Consider the following 17,857-nt stretch of genomic DNA (forward strand, 5'->3'; position numbering starts at 1 on the left):
GAGAGCAGGCCCGCAGAAACCAAAGGCAAGAAAAGGGAAACTCAGAAGCTGAAGTTGGCAGATCCCAGCCTAACCTGACGTAGTCCAGGGAGAAGGCTGTCCTGGCCTGTCTCTCAGTTGCAGGGGTCCTCTAGAGTGAAGGTAGACACATCAGGCTAAAAGTTTCATGCCGTTTTTAATGGCATTTAAATAATACCTCCTTGGGTTCCATTTCATGACTATTAAACAACTTTATAATAATTTGGCTTCTAAATGACTTAACTGTCCAGGGCCTATTTAAGAATACTTTCAGAAAAATGGGGCACAGACTATAATCGTTAGTACAAGAAGTAGATTGTATTTATGGTTTCTACTTTGAAAATATTGTTCACTGGGATATATTTGTTCAGAAATCATTATTATTTTCTGGACTTGCCTTGTGATGAGAAGACTTCAATATCCATTTCCTTTTATGGATTAATGTTCATTTTACACATCTATTTTGCCTTAGTGTGTCTTAGATTGTAAATCCTTAAAATGCAAAGTTCGGGCTTATTATGATTTCTTTAATTCCTTTAGAGCAAGGTGGACACAATAAGGTATTTACTTAACTCCTAAATAAAGTCTCTGCTCTCATAGAGTTTTTATTCCACTAGGAAGAGAGAATGAACAACAACAAAAAACATATCACATGGTGACGAGTGATGTGGAGAAAAACAGAAAAAAAGGCTAGAAAGTGACCTTGGGTGGCCTGAGTGTGGTGGCTCACGCCTATAATCCCATCACTTTGGGAGGCTGAGGCCAGATTACCTAAGGTCAGGAGTTCGAGACCAAGCTGGCCAATATGGTGAAACCCCGTCTCTACTAAAAATACAAATATTAGCCAAGTGTGGTGGTGGGCACCTATAATCCCAGCTACTCAGGAGGCTGAGGCAGAAGAATCGCTTGAGCCCAGGAGGCAGAGGTTGCAGTGAGCTGAGATCGCACCACTGTACTCCAGCCTGGGTGACAGCGTCAGACTCTGTCTCAAAAAAAAAAAAAAAAAAAAAGAAAGTGGCCATGGGTGGACTTTGTTTCATGATAAGGTAAGGCATGCAAAGGCCTGAGGGAAGTGAGGGAGTAGGCACATATCAGGCTGAGGGAACGGTACATGCAAAGACTCTAGCTTTTTCCGGTTAGCGCGGTGTGAGAAGCCATGAGCAGCAAAGTCTCTCGCGACACCCTGTACAAGGCGGTGCGGGAAGTCCTGCACGGGAACCAGCGCAAGCGCCGCAAGTTCCTGGAGACAGTGGAGTTGCAGATCAGCCTGAAGAACTATGACCCTCAGAAGGACAAGCGCTTCTCGGGCACCGTCAGGCTTAAGTCCACTCCCCGCCCCAAGTTCTCTGTGTGTGTCCTGGGGGACCAGCAGCACTGTGACGAGGCCAAGGCCGTGGATATCCCCCATATGGACATCGAGGCGCTGAAAAAACTCAACAAGAATAAAAAACTGGTCAAGAAATTGGCCAAGAAGTATGATGCGTTTTTGGCCTCAGAGTCTCTGATCAAGCAGATTCCACGAATCCTCGGCCCAGGCCTAAATAAGACAGGAAAGTTCCCTTCCCTGCTCACACACAACGAAAACATGGTGGCCAAAGTGGATGAGGTGAAGTCCACAATCAAGTTCCAAATGAAGAAGGTGTTATGTCTGGCTGTAGCTGTTGGTCATGTGAAGATGACAGATTATGAGCTTGTGTATAACATTCACCTGGCTGTCAACTTCTTGGTGTCATTGCTCAAGAAAAACAGGCAGAATGTCCGGGCCTTATATATCAAGAGCACCATGGGCAAGCCCCAGCGCCTATATTAAGGCACATTTGAATAAATTCTATTACCAGTCAAAAAAAAAAAAGACTCTAAAGGGGAAGTGAGGCAGTAGGCACATATCAGGCTGAGGGAACAGTACATGCAAAGACTCTAAAGTGAAGGCATGTTTGGAATGAAAATAGAGGCCACCGTATGTCTGAAGTGAAGAGATAGGAAAGATGTTCTAAGTCAAGGAAGCACTGATTACCAACGGTATGAAAGAATGGAAGTAAAAAGGCAGAACATCTATATAAAGGGCAGAATAGGGAAACTGCAGAGTCTATTGTGACTGCAGCATATGGCACAGGTAGATTTGACAAGACATGAGGCGGGACAAGATTCTCTGGAAAGCTTCTGTAACTCAAGGAACTTTAGACAGTGGAAAAGCACTGATTTTTAATTGTTTTAAGTTTTTTAAATGAATGCATGAAAAAGGTAGATTTCAAGCCATAGAATACTGTATACATTGACTAGCAAGTCTCTTTCCCTCCCCTGGTCCCAGTTTTTTCCAGAGGCGACACCATTACTCTTTTGTAGCCTTCCAGGGATATCCAGGTATTTATAACCATGCATATATATATATATAACTCCCTTGCCTCATTTTGTGTACAAATGGTAGTGTGTCACATGCTCCATTGTGTACCTAGATTTTGTCATGCAGAATATTCTGGTGAACTTTCCATAACAGGACATCCAGGATTCCTTTTAATGGCAGCATCATATTCTACTGGATGCAAAGGCCTGGGAGCCAAAAGCCCTGGGCTCTGGTTCTCGTTTCTTGATTTGTGGCTATTTGTAGTATTCAACTCACTGCGACTGCTATTCATATCTACCATCTCTCAGTTGGACTTGTACAGTAGGCTCTTCACTGGTCTTATTGCAACTACTCCTGTCCTTCTTGAAAATATTCATCACCTAGTAGTTGGAGTGGTCATAAAAAGATAAATCACATCTGAGCTTGATAGTCAAGAGTTCCTAGATCACATTTCCAAACTGTTTTAGCATGTTGAAGAATGTTAAGCATAGTTTTTAAGTCTACTTTATAAAAAATTTGTTTCAGGTATTTGTAATCTACAGATATTTGTAATCTGTAATTTACAAAAAATATTCCAAATCTTAAAATGCTATGTAAGATTCTATTTCTGGATAAGATGAATGCGATAGTTAATTTTATGTGTCAACTGGATTGGGCCAAGATTGGGTGCCAGATATTTGGTCAAATATTATTCTGGGTGTGTTTGCGAGGGTGTTTTTGGATGTGATTAACATTTGAATCATAGAGTAAGTAAAGTGGATTGCCCTCCCTAATGTGAGTGGTCCTCAGCCAATCAGTTTAAGGCCTGAAAAGAATAAAAAGGTTGACCCTTTGTTGAGGAAGAGAGAATTCCTGCTGCCCAACTTATTTGAGCTGGGACATAGGTCTTTCCTGGCCTTCAGACTCAAACTGAAACATCAGCTCTTCTTGCATCTTGAGCCTATGGGTTTTCAGACTGGAACTACCTGTCAACTCTTCTGGTCTCTAGCTCCTGACAGCAGATCTTGGGACTCCTCAGCCTTTATGATCATGTAAGATATAGATATAATTCCTTAGTTTATATGTCTATATCTCTCTGTGTATATGCATATACACATATACACACATATGTAGATAGATAGGTAAATACACACATATGCACATGCACATTCTGTAGGTTCTGTTTCTCTGGAGAACGCTAACAGAATGGATTAAGCCAGCTTCAGCCTGTCTCTCCCACTGAATGTAACTATAAAATCTGGACAGACTGCATGAGCAACTATTTGAAGACAATGTAAAGTAAATAGTAGCAGGCAACTGGGTAAGAATACCTTAATTTGAAATATCACCAAACTGGTGGTGAGTTACCCCTTCTTCCTCCAGGATCCCCCAGCCTGGATTCAGGAAGCCAGAAATCTAGAAATGGGCACCAGGGCACAGAAAGAGAGAGCCCTAGGAGATTCCCTTTTGTTATGAGGAACAGCAAAGGAATCTCCTAATGCTCAGAGTGAGGCAATTCCCATTTGTTCATTCGTTCTTTGTTTCTTTCTCTCTCTCTCTCTCTCTCTCTTTCCTCTCTCTCCTGCTGTAGCCCCCAGGCAATCTTCAGCAGATTGGTGGTAGCCACAACAGTGGTCATAGGGGCCCACAGGTGCCTAGAACTTAGGAAAGGAAAGCCTCTTATCTGATCAGAACAGCTGTGGTTGTTTGTTTTCCTTTGTCTTCCTACTGCCTTACTCTGGATGGAGGTACAATAATGGGAAGTGTGGGCAAAGAGATGTAACTAAAAACCACAACTTTATGGCTGGAGAACTGAAAAAGGGAGGCCCAGGAAACTGAAAAGTACTGGGGAGACTGTGGAGAGGGAGGAGCAGCTTTGGAAAATGATCCCACAAAGTGCTTATGAACAACTGGGCTTACCTCTGAGTTGTGCATACATAGATCCACTCTGAAAAGACTAAAAACTCTGAGAACTGCTCAGAGCACTGGCTGGCCACTAAGCAGCACACACATGTGACAGATCTGAGTAGCACTGAAAGACTTTGAAAATGGACCTGACATCGAAACCACAACCCACAGAAGGCTAGCCAGAACTTGCAGCCTGAAGTCAACCAGATTGATTCCTGGGTACAACAAAAAACATCAATACTCTCCAAAAGATTTAAGTAAGACACAAATCTCCTAACATATAGCATATTCAAATTGCCCTGGATGCAACCCAAATTACTCAGCCTACGAAGAACAAAAACAAATCTCAATTCTCATAGAAGAGACAATCAACAGACACCAACACTAAGATGACAGAGAATTATTTGACAAGACTTTAAAATAGCTATTATAGTAATGCTCCAAGAAGAGAAAACTTCCTTGAAATGAATGGAAAGATAGGAAGTTTCAGCAAATAAAGAGAATACATAAAGAAGAATTAGATGGAAAATTTATAACTAAAAAGATAGAAAAAACCACAAAACTTAAAAACACTCACTGGATGGGCTCATTAGGAGAATGGAGATGTCAGAGTAGTCAGTGAACTTCAAGGTAGATCAATAAAAATAGTAAAATCTGAATAAAAAGATGGAAGCAAATGAGCAGAGACTTGGAGACCTGTGTGATAGTACCCAGTGGTCTAATGCTTATGTCATTGGAGTCTCTGAAGGAAAGGAGAAAGAATATGGTACAGAAATATTTAGGAGAATAATGCCTGAAAATTCCTCTAATTTGAGAAAAGACAAAAACTTACACATTCAGAAACTCAGGTGATTGATGCTAACAAGGATAAGCTCAAAGAAATCTATACCCACATACATGATAAAACTGCTAAAAACTAGGCTGGGCGCAGTTGCTCACACCTGTAGTCCCAGCACTTTGGGAGGCCAAGGCAGGTGGATCACTTGAGGCCAGGAGTTTGAGACCAGCCTGGACAGCATGGTGAAACCCCATCTCTACTAAAAATACAAAAATTAGCTGGGCATGCTGAGGCTCACGTGTTATCCCATCTACTTGGGAGGCTGAGGCAGGAGAATTGCTGGAACCTAGGAGGTGGAGGTTGCAGTGAGCCTAGATTAAGCCATTGCACTCCATCCTGGGTGACAGAGCAAGACTCTGTCTCAAAAACAAAAACACACACACAAAAACCTGCTAAAAACTGGAGAAAAAGAAAAATTGTAAACAACCAGAGAGAAACAAAACATTATAGGGGAAGAATTCAACGTATGATGGGTCTCTCACCAGAAACCAAGAGGACCAGAGAGAAGTAGAACAAAATTTTTTAAATGCTGAGGTGCTACAACAAAGAAGGAAATCATGTCCTCTGCAGCAATATGGTTGCAGCTGGAGACCATTATCCTAAGTGAATTAATGCAGGAACAGAAAATAAAATATCACATATTCTCGCAAGTGGGAGCAAAACATTGGGTACTCATGGACATAAAGATGGCAACAATAGACACTGGGTACTACTACAGCAGGGAGGGAGAGAAGGGGGAAAGATTGAAAAACTGTTGATTACTATCCTCACTTCCTGAGTGATGGGCTCATTCATATCTCAAACCTCAGCATCATTCAATATATCCATGTAACAAACCTACACATATACCCCCTTAATCTAAAATAAAGGTTGAAATTTTTTTTAGGTCCTGAGAGAAAAGAACTGTCAGGCCCAGAATTCTATATCCTGCAAAAATATCATTCGGAAATGAAATTAAAGACATTCGCAGATGAAAGAAAACAAAGATTTGTTGTCAGTAAAGCTGCTCTAAAAGAATTGCGAAAGGACATTTTTTAAACAGAAGGGAAATAATACCAGAAGGAAACTTGGCACATCAGGAATGAAGGAAGAACAACAGAGTGATAAATGTCTGGGTAAACATTCTTTTCCACTGAGTTCTTTAAAATACATTTGATGGTTAAAAGCAAAAATGTGAACATTGTCTTCTAGTGTTTTCAGCATATACTTCAACAGATACAATATATTAGACAATTATACCATAAAAGCAGAAGAACAGAAGAGTATGTGGTAAGATTTCTACATTCCACTTAAAAGTGTAAAAAGTAGATTCTGTGTAGGCTGTGAAAAGTTAAATGTGTATTAGGATAATCCCTAGAAAAACTTAAAAATATATATACAAAAACACATAGTCAAAAATATAATAGATACATTAAAATGAAATACTAAGAAATGTTCAAATAACCTGAGAAAGCAGGAAAGAGGAAACAGTGGAACTGAAACAGCAAATGAAATGCAAATAATGAAATGATAGATCTAAGTCCAAACATACCAATAATTACATTAAGTGTAAACACACCAATTAAAAAAGAGATTATTAGAGGGTATAAAAAATACCATAGTCCGGGTGCGGTAGCTCACGCCTGTACTCCTAACACTTTGGGAGGCCGAGGTGGGCGGATCATGATGTTGGGAGATTGAGACCATCCTGGCCAACATGGTGAAACCCAATCTCTACTAAAAATACAAACAATTAGCTGGGCGTGGTGGTGCACACCAGTAATCCCAGGTACTCGGGAGGCTGAGGCAGGAGAATCGCTTGAACCCAGGAGTCGGAGGTTGCAGTGAGCTGAAATTGCACCACTGCACTCCAGCCTGGCGACAGAGCGAGACTCCATCTCAAAAAACAAACAAAAAAACCCCATAACTCAGGTATATGCTGTCTACAAGAAACTCATTTCAAATGTTATATAGGTATGTTAAAAATAAAAAATGAAAATATATATAACACATAAACCCTAATCAAAAGAAAGCTGGAGTAGCTACATTAACATCAGACAAAACAGACTTCAGAGCAAAGAAAATTACTAAGACTAAAGAGGGATATTGTGTAATGATAAAAATTCATTAAGGAGACATAAATCCTAAATGTGTGTCCATCTAACAATAGAACTTAAAATACATGAAACAAAAACTAACAAAACTGAAAGAAGAAATAAACTTCCTGGCCAACATGGCAAAACCTCATCTCTACTAAAAGTACAAAAATCAGCCAGGCATTGTGGCAAATGCCTGTAATCCCAGCTACTTAGGAGGCTGAGGCAGGAGAATTGCTTAAACCTGGGAGGTGGAGGTTGCAGTGAGTTGAGATTGTGCCACTGAAGTCCAGCCTGAGCGGCAGAGTGAGACTCCTCAAAAAACAAAAAAAACAAAAAAAAGAAATGGAGAAAATCATAATTACAGTTGGCAACTTCACACTCCTCTTTCAGTAATAGAACTCGTAGACACAAAAGTAGCAAGGATATAGGAAAAATAAACATGTCAACCAAGTGGACCAAAAGAAATTCCCATCAGTAGGAGAATGGTTGAAAAAGCTATAATAAATAACATTTACAACCAAGGTTTCTACATACTACACAACTCTAGGGGTCTGTGCACATAAACTTTTGAGTCATGTGGTGCATAACCTCCTTAAGTGTATGCAGTGGTCCCGCCCACACTGTAGAATGTTATGCATCCTTTAGGAAACATGAATAGTTCACTTGGAGGGGTTGTATTGTTTTTGAAGGAAAAAAGCAATATACAGAAAAACATACATTGTGTCATCTCATTTTTCTAAGACAGATGCATATATGTGCATATGTGTGTGTATTGGCATATGAATATTTGAGAATGTTGGTGAAGTGAAAGGATACATACAACATGGTTGCTAAGAAGGTAGAAGAAGTGAACAATGTGGGTAGGGGAGAGAAGAGCAGTGGACAGGGACCCAAGTGAAAACCAGGAAAGAAAAATAAAACCTGCATTTCAAAAAACATGACATTTATGCACTTATATAAAATAATGAGTATCTGTAAAAAATAGTTTTTAAAGTAATTTCAAATATAAAAAAGAAAAATATTATTTTATTCAGTTGCTTAAAACTTTTCAATGATTTCCTATTGCACTGTAAATAAAATCCAAACTCTTTACCAAGACCTACGTGATCTGGTCCTATCTACCTCTCCAGACTTATGTGCTACTACTCTCCCCTCCCCAGGTGTCTCTTTCTGGACTGAAGGACTTCACAGTCACAGTTCCCTCTACCTCAAATGCGTTTTGCCACCGGTCTTTGCATGACTGGCTTCCTCTCATCTGTGGCAGACTCTGTGATTTGCCTACCCAATAGCCACCCTCTCCTTCTTCCTTACCAATAGGATACTGACTTTAGTTGGGAGAGCAATATGTGCATTTAAAATACTTGATCTCCCAGGCTCCCTTATGACTAGGAGTGATACAGTTCTGGCCAAAGGGATGTAAGTAGAAGTTACTGGCATGGCTTCTTGGTAAGCTTTCTTAAAAGAATGGAACCAGTTGGCATCCTCTGTCTTCCCCTTCCTTTTCTGCATTTTTAAGCCATGAAAATGGTTGTGAAGCTAGAACTGAGGTTCTCAAAGTGTGCTCCCCAGATCAGCCGTCTTAGCATCACCAGGGAACTTACACATGCAAATTATCAGACATCACCCTAGACCCACTGAATCAGAAATCCTGGGGGTGGGGCCCAGCAATCTGTGTTTCAACAAGCCCTTCAGGTGATTTTTATACCTGCTGAAATTTGAAAGCCACTGGGCTAGAAAATAGAAGTCTCTTTAGAGATGGCAAAGCAATTGGATGAAGTTAGTAGGCCTCTTGCACCAAACTTGGACTGCCTCCTCTGGACTTGCAGATATGTGAAAAATAATCCCTGTTTGGTTAAGCTACTATGGTTAGGTTTCTGTTACATGCAACTGAATGCAATTCTAATGTTAAATCATTTAAAAAATATCAGCTTAAATGTTACCTCCTTAGGCCTTCCCTGACTGCTCTGCTTACACCCTTCATCCCCACCAAAGTCCTTCTCTATCATCCTATCCTGTTTGTTTCCTTTAGAGCACTCATCACACCCTGAAGTCTTCTCACTTACTTGCTGTGGTTTGTTTCTTCTTTAAACATGTCAGCCTCACACCTGTAGAGTCTCTGTCTTTTCATCACTGTGCTCCAGCACATTATTAAATAGATAATACACAGTATCTGGCATGTAACAGATGCCCTGTAGTTAGTTATGGAATGATATAAAGAACTTTGAAATTATACATTCCACTTAAAATCATGTATTTTGAAACGTTTTAATGAAAAAAAGATTCATTACAGATGATTTCATGATTTTCAGGAAAAAATTTAATTGAAAAAGTAACACACATGTAAAAAGGATACAATATAGAAAGGTCCTCCATGCTTTCCTATGAACACTTGCAGCAGCCTATCAATTCTAAAAACCATGAACAACTAATAAAATAGCTATGTAAATATTCAAAGCTGTACAGAAATGAGTTGTATGAATTCAGCCTGTCTTTGGCATCCTCATCCTTCCATCAGCATCATTTTGTGCTAAATCAATCAAAGTGGGGGACTTGTTTAATAATAAAACTTCACATTAAATTTAAACAAAAACATTCAAATAAAAGTAAAAATTCTGATCAGTTTTCTTATGCATGCCACAAGATACATACAGTTAGGTTTTAACCTGGGAGAAAAAAACATTCCTTCACCCATGTCCCTACTTTGCCTCTTCTAGTAATCTCAAGCTTGGTCCAAGACTAACATCAGCACAAATAAGTGAGGCCTTTTCTGGCACCAGCCCATGCACATTTAGGAAACGGATATAGATTGGGTATTCCCTGCAGATAAATTTGGGGTCTCTGCTCTCTGCTTGTGGGAGTGAACCAAGAAACCTCAGTGGTTCTGCAATGGGAGAGGTGAATGTTCTCTTATCTTTACCTCATACAAAGCTGCTCTGGTCGACCTTTGGAAATCCATATTCCTTGATTATTTCTTTTTGACAAGTTGTTTTGTCATATGTAAGGAAATTTATATAAACACATTTCTTTTAATGAAGGACAAAACAATCAACTAGAAGAAAGTATAGTGCTTCCTACTTAGACCTGTCCAGTCTTTCTTGAGGGGCTCTTAGGATCTAGATAAGCCACTACTAAGAAAGCAAGGCAGCAAAAGTGCCAGAGGCAGAGTTGGGGGCTGCTCACTAAGGAAAAAAGGAGTCCTGAGATTTGTCAAGACCATTTCCTCCCTCATAGAATTGGGAGAAATTAGATTAGAGTTTCCTGGGAGTTCCTTCCAAATACTTGGAGCTGTAAGAATTACATGTCAGTAGCATCCCAAGTGCAAACTTTTGAGAAGCTTCTAGAAGCCAACATCAGCCCAACATGGTAATGACTTTAGTTTTCCACTTGAGCAGCTTCCATCTTGAATTGTATCAGACCCAGCATCAAACGTACCAGCCTTAGTTTAGTACTGACAACATTCTATAAGGCTAGGCTCTCCCTCATAACGGTGCATCAGAATTATCTGGGGAGCTTGTTGAAAATAATGCAGGTTCTGTAGCTTCACTCCCAGAGGTGCTGATTCAGTCGGTCTTGAGTGGGATCTAGTAATCTGCATTTTCAACAAGGCTCTCCAGATGACTCAAATGGAGATGGTGTGAATTCTACAATTTGAGAAACATTGGCCTTAGGAGAAGAGGCCAAAATTGCTTCTTTCCCAGAATAAGACCTACTGCAGACAGTGACCCAAGACAGCCAGACTATCCAAAGGTCCTACCTGGAGAGGTCTCTGGTGAGAAGTTCATCTAGACTCCTCCTCAAAGACTCACTCAGGGATGCGAGTCTCCATAGTGCCCAACTCTGTAAGTGAATAAAAAATTGGGCCCAGCACTTAGCTGGACTTGAGAATAAACAGCAAAATCTCAAGGTACCAGAAAAGTTTTTGTTGGTACTAAAAGCCTATAGTACAATCTTTTACTTTGCTCTGCTTCCTTTTCATTGATGTGGAACTAAGGAAGCCAAATAGACCCACACAGATAATATGTTGTTTGGGTATGGGTGAATGTATACAGCTAAAGCAAACTCTGTCTGGGGAAATTCAGCAGAGTGGATTCCAGTTTGATAAACAGCATCAATAATTGACTGTACATCAGTGTATGGCATCTGGATGGGAAATCCCGTGACCTGGATCAAAGACAGAACAGCACATAAACCCACATTACAACTGGGTAATCTGGAATTACTGTATGCAAAAAGATCACAAAAACCTCAAAGAAATAGTACTCATAAAATACTATCATAGTTGTCTGTGGGTGCTAAACTGTGTTCTAGGTACAGTTAAATGCTTCACATACATATTTAATTCTCAAACAACCCTATGAGGTAGGTATTATTATAATCCTTACTTTACAGATAGAGAGAAGCACCACCAGGTCTGAGTCCAAAGCCTGCACAGGTAACATTCCACAAACTTTCTAGACAGCAAACTGCTGGTGAGAAAATTACTTGATTCTACTTATGGGGGATTTGAGTGAGAATTTCAGAACAATTTATTCAACATCGATTCAGCTTATGTTTACTAGGCGACTACTACATGATGGGATTAAAGGATTGTGGAACATGGTCCTATGGAAAATTACCTATTTAATAATGCATAGATGACAACCATTCTTTCACACTGTAATTGCTTAGCTCAGGAGGATTTTCCTGATCCTTAAATCTGTTCACATGCTCTTCCCATGTGGTTGTGTAGCACACTGTCCTTCCCTGAGCTTATTTAATAAAATATATTGCAGTTACCTGTTTTCTGGTCTCTCTCTAACTAACCCATAATCTCTGCAGATGTACAAGACTGTTATCTGTCCTGTGTACTGCTATAACTCCAGTGCCCAGCACAACGCCTGGCACATAGAAGAAAAAAAATAGATAGCATTTACTAAATACTTAATAGGTGTTGGGTGCTATGGTAATTATTAACTCACATAATCCTCAAAACAATGACAGAATAGATAACTTTTTAAAAAATTCCTGTTTTCTAATGTAGTAGAGTGTATAGAGAGATTCGGTCACTTGCCCTAGGTCAAAGCTACTAAGTAGTTAAACTAGGATTTGAGCATGGGCTGCAGGGTGTAGTCCAGTTTTATTATTGTAGACTATGTATTACTAAATTGATTATTTTACATAGGTACTCCACATTTTAAACCTTGGCTTATATTTCTGCTTTGTTATCTGTTTATCCCCTAATTCTACTAAAAACAAAGCAAAACCTGCCTTGCTTCTTTTACCATATGAGGAAACAGCAAGAAGGTGTATTATATGTACAGGAGCCCCTTTTCTGCTAGCACTTTTTTTTCTTTGTCAATTTTTTTGTTTGTTTGTTTTTTTATTATACTTTAAGTTCTAGGGTACATGTATACAACATGCAGGTTTGTTACATATGTATACATGTGCCATGTTGGTGTGCTGCACCCATTAATTCATCATTTACATTAGGTATATCTCCTAATGCTATCCCTCCCCACTATCCCCTCCCCACAATAGGACCCGGTGTGTGATGCTCCCTTTCCTGTGTCCAAGTGATCTCATTGTTCAATTCCCACCTATGAGTGAGAACATGCGGTGTTTGGTTTTCTGTTCTTGCAATAGTTTGCTGAGAATGATGGTTTCCAGCTGCATCCATGTCCCTACAAAGGACACAAACTCATCCTTTTTTATGGCTGCATAGTATTCCATGGTGTATATGTGTCACATTTTCTTAATCCAGTCTGTCACTGATGGACATGTGGGTTGATTCCAAGTCTTTGCTATTGTGAATAGTGCCGCAATAAACATACGTGTGCATGTGTCTTTATAGCAGCATGACTTATAATGCTTTGGGTATATCCTCAGTAATGGGATGGCTGGGTCATATGGTATTTCTAGTTCTAGATCCTTGAGGAATCCCCACACTGTTTTCCACAATGGTTGAACTAGTTTACAGTCCCACCAACAGTGTAAAAGTGTTCCTATTTCTCCACATCCTCTCCAGCACCTGTTGTTTCCTGATTTTTTAATGATGGCCATTCTAACTGGTGTGAGATGGTATCTCATTGTGGTTTTGATTTGCATTTCTCTGATGGCCAGTAATGATGAGCATTTTTTCATGTGTCTGTTGGCTGTATGAATGTCTTCTTTTGAGAAGTGTCTGTTCATATCCTTTGCCCACTTTTTGACAGGGTTGTTTGTTTTTTTCTTGTACATTTTATTGAGTTCTTTATAGGTTCTGGATATTAGCCCTTTGTCAGATGAGTAGATTGCAAAAATTTTCTCCCATTTTGTAGGTTGCCTGTTCATTCTGATGTTCAAACTGATGATAGTTTCTTTTGCTGTGCAGAAGCTCTTTAGTTTTATTAGATCCCATTTGTCAATTTTGGCTTTTGTTGCCGTTGCTTTTGGTGTTTTAGACATGAAGTCCTTGCCCATGCCTATGTCCTGAATGGTATTACCTAGGTTTTCTTCTAGGGTTTTTATGGTTTTATGTCTAACATTTAAGTCTCTAATCCATCTTGAATTAATTTTCGTATAAGGAGTAAGGAAAGGATCCAGTTTCAGCTTTCTACTTATGGTAGCCAATTTTCCCAGCACCATTTATTAAATAGGGAATCCTTTCCCCATTTCTTGTTTTTGTCAGGTTTGTCAAAGATCAGATGGCTGTAGATGTGTGATATTATTTCTGAGGTCTGCTAGCACTTTGATCTTGGAATTCCCAGCTTCCAGATCCATGAGAAACAAATTTCCATTGTTTATAAGCTTTAAAATAAAGCAAAGCAAAGCAAAAACAACTGCCCCCCATTCATGAGTGAATAGTGCCTGTAGATCCCTCCCTTCCCAACTAAGTACTCAACTCCCAATAGATTCCTTACTTCATCTCAGAGAGTTCCCTAGCAGACACCCTCTAGTCTATTGCATGGTAAGGGGATGGAGTCTATCTCTTGGGAGGCTGAGGTTTTAAAAAACCCACTGGGCCAGTTTATAGGGAAGAAGAGGTGAAAGGATACCCAGAGCTTGGGGTAGAGTAGAAGGAAAGGAGGACCCTAACAATATACTAGATGCCCACCATGTTTGTTTATGGACTTGCTGAGTTTGAGATGTCTTTTTACCATCCAAAAAGATGTCAGTGGCCTGACTGAATGTATAAATTTAGAAGTGCAATAGGCCCTTCATATCCATGGGTTTCGCATTTGAGGATTCAACCAACCACAGATTGAAAATACCCAGAAAAAATAAAAAATAAAATATAGCAGGCTGGGCACAGTGGCTCATCCTGTAATCCCAGCTCTTTAGGAGGCTAAGGCTGGAGGATCATTTGAGCCCAGCGGTTCAAGACCAGTCTGGGCAATATAGTGGAACCCCACCTTTACAAAAATATTTTAAAAATTAGCCAGGCATAGTGGCAAGTACCATAGCCCCAGCTACTCAGAAGGCTGAAGCAGGAAGACTGCTTGAGCACTGGAGTTTGAGGCTACAGTGAACTATGATGACACCACTATACTCCAGCCTGGGTGACAGACTGAGACCTCATCGCAAAACAAACAAAACAACAATAAAAAACAAATAGAAAATGATATAGTGTAACTATTTATAATTATTACTTATAATACCTAACTATTGTATCAGGTATTATCAGTAATCTAGAGGTGACTTGAAGTATACAGGAGGATGTACATAGATTATATGCAAAGACTATGGCATTTTATATAAGGGATTTGAGCATCTCTGGATTGTGGTATTTGGGGGGGTCCTGAGATAAATCTCCTAATGATACCAAGGGACCACTGTAATTCACATGTAGAAGATACTGAAGCTTGCCTGGAGTCCTCTTGCCCAGAACCAATAACAGGGAATTGATTTATTACTAGAGTTTTTTTTTTTTTTAGTTTTTTGGTTGCAAGTGGTTTCCTTTTGGACATCTCTTTGCAAAACCTGTAATTTATACATCATAAAACATATAACTGTTTCCAAGTTAATGCCATGCAATACGGTCCTAGTAATAATTCTTCAATACATTTGAAGTCTTTTGGTTTATAAGTAAATGCATTTTTTAAATTTTTAATTTTTGTGGGTGCATAGTGTATATATATATATATATATATATGGTACATGAGAAGATATTTTGACATGGGCATGCAATGATGCAATGCATAATAGTCACATCATGGAAAACGGGCTATCCATTCCCCCAAGCATTTATCCTTTGTGTTATAAACAATTCAGTTATACTCTTTTAGTTATTTTTAAGTGTGCAATTAAATTATGATTGACTATAGTTACCCTGTTGTGCTATCAAATACTAGGTCTTATTCATTCTTTCTATTTGTATCCATTACCCATTCCCCACCTCCCTCCGAACCCCCCACTCCCCCTCCCAGCCTCTGGTAAGCTTCTACTCCCTATCTCCATGAGTTCAATTGTTTCGATTTTTAGATCCTACAAATAAGTGAGAACATGTGATGTTTGTCTTCCTGTGCCTAATTTCACTTAACATAATGACCTCCGGTTGCATCCATGTTGATGCAAATGACAGGATCTCATTCTTTCTATGGCTGAACAGTACTCTATTGTGTATATTCACCACATTTTCCTTATCCATTCATCTATCGATGGAGACTTAGGTTGCTTGCAAATCTTGGCTCTTGTGAACAGTGCTGCAACAAACATGGGAGTGCAGGCATGTCTTCAATATACTCATGTCCTTTCTTTTGGGTATATACCCAGCAGTGGGATTGCTAGATCCTGTGGTAGCTCTATTTTTAGTTTTTTGAGGAATCTTTAAACTATTCTCGATAGTGGTTGTACTAATTTTACATTCCCACTAACAGTGTATGAAGGTTTCCTTTTCTCCACATCCCCTCCAGAATTTGTTATTGTCTGTCTTTTGAATAAAAGTCATTTTAATTGGGGTGAGATGATACCTCATTTAGTTTTGATTTGCATTTCTCTGATGATCAATGATGTTGAGCACCTTTTCATATGCCTGTTTGTCATTTGTATGTCTTCTTTTGAGAAATGTCTATTCAAGCCTTTTGCCCATTTATTTTAAAAATCAGATTTTTTTTTTTCCTTATAGTTGTTTGGACCCTTCATATATTCTGGTTATTAATCCCGTGTCAGATTGGTAGTTTCTGAATATTTTCTCTCAATCTTTTCACTTTGTTGATTGCTTCCTTTGTTGTGTAGAAGCTTTTTAACTAGATGTGATCCCATTTGTCCATTTTTTCTTTGGTTGCCTATGCTCACAGAGAAATTTTTGCTCAGACCAATGTCCTGGAGGCTTTCCCCAATGTTTTCTTGTAGCAAGTTCATAGTTTGAGGCCTTAAATTAACTCTTTAGTCCAGCTTGATGTGATTTTGCATAAGGTGAGATATGAGGGCCTAGTTTCATTCTTCTGCATAAATGAATATGCAGTTTTCCCAGCATCATTTATTGAAGAGACTGTCTTTTCCCCAATGTATGTTCTTGGTGCCTTTGCTGAAAATGAGTTCACTTAGGTGTGTGGATTTGTTTCTGGGTTCTCTATTCTGTTCCATTGGTCTACGTTTTAATGCCAGTACCATGCTATTTTGGTTACTATAGCTCTATAGTATAATTTGAAGTCAGGTAATGTGAGTCCTGCAGTTTTGTGTTTTTTTTTTTTTTTGCTTAGGATAGCTTTGACTATTCTGGGTCTTTTGTGGTTCCACATACATTTTAGGATTGTTTTTTCTATTTCTGTGAAGAATGTCATTAGTATTTTAATAAGGATTGCATTGAATCTGTAGATTGCTTTGGGTAGTATGGACATTTTAACAATATTGATTCTTCAGTAAGTGTATTTTAATGCTACAGCATCTATCTTTAAGGATCAAGATACAAGGCATTTCAGAAATATTTAAGACTGCTATTATTTAGCAATTAACAACATAGATAAAACAAATGTCACTAATGCATTAAGTCATATACAAACCCAATAAAATTGTAGTATTCTTTCAAATTCATTATCTCCTTCAGATGAAACAAAGCTTCCTATGCCAAATTCCAGCTTAGGAAGGATTTGTCGCAAAATAAAAGTACATTGTCGATTCCAATGTGTTGGGTGTTTAGGTCGCCATTCCATCACTTTACTCGTCAGAGTCCTTTCGATCCTAAGGTAAGAATCCAAAGGTAATTTTATGACAAGTTATAACTCATTTAGTAAATGTAATAAGAGTTTTGTGACTTTTTTTTCTTTAAGATAAAGTCTCACTCTTGTCCCCCAGGCTAGAGTGCAATGGTGAGATCTTGGCTCACTGAAACCTCTGCCTCCCGGGTTCAAGCGATTCTCCTGCCTCAGCCTCCCGAGTAGCTGGGATTACAGGCACCTGCCACCACAGCTGGCTAATTTTTGTATTTTTAGTAGAGATGGGGTTTCACCATGTTGGCCAGGCTGGTCTCGAACTCCTGACCTCAGGTGATCTGCCTTCCTCGGCCTTCCAAAGTGCTGGGATTACAGGTGTAATCCCACCATGCCTGGCCTGTGACTTTTATTCAAGTATGAGAATGATACTTTTTGGACTTAGGAGGAAACCAGACCTTTATAGCTAGAGGTGTCTGCCATCATTCACATTAATGAAGTTGGGGAGAGGCAGGCTCTCACTTGGCTTGGGAAGACAAGAAGCCTCTTGGGGATAGCAGGCAATTAACTCTCCAAGGCACATCTCTCT

General features: G+C 39.3%; 1 protein-coding gene and 1 pseudogene across 2 annotated transcripts in view; one reads left to right on the top strand and one right to left on the bottom strand.

Moving 5' to 3' along the window:
- The first annotated feature begins 1,150 nt into the window (after positions 1 to 1,150).
- Positions 1,151 to 1,870, top strand: LOC111538735 (annotated as a pseudogene). The gene has a single exon (XR_002730444.2). The product of XR_002730444.2 is annotated as a 60S ribosomal protein L10a pseudogene (transcript).
- Positions 1,871 to 9,556: 7,686 nt separating this feature from the next.
- CC2D2B (coiled-coil and C2 domain containing 2B) overlaps positions 9,557 to 17,857 on the bottom strand; it is a 113,712-nt gene continuing 105,411 nt past the window's right edge. The window contains 2 exon segments of the mRNA XM_023206253.2: positions 9,557 to 11,323; positions 17,122 to 17,299. Of these exon segments, the coding sequence (XP_023062021.2) occupies positions 11,135 to 11,323; positions 17,122 to 17,299 (367 nt within the window). The 3' untranslated portion in view covers positions 9,557 to 11,134.

The sequence above is a fragment of the Piliocolobus tephrosceles genome, chromosome 9 (assembly GCF_002776525.5).
Source record: "Piliocolobus tephrosceles isolate RC106 chromosome 9, ASM277652v3, whole genome shotgun sequence".
NCBI lineage: Eukaryota > Metazoa > Chordata > Mammalia > Primates > Cercopithecidae > Piliocolobus > Piliocolobus tephrosceles.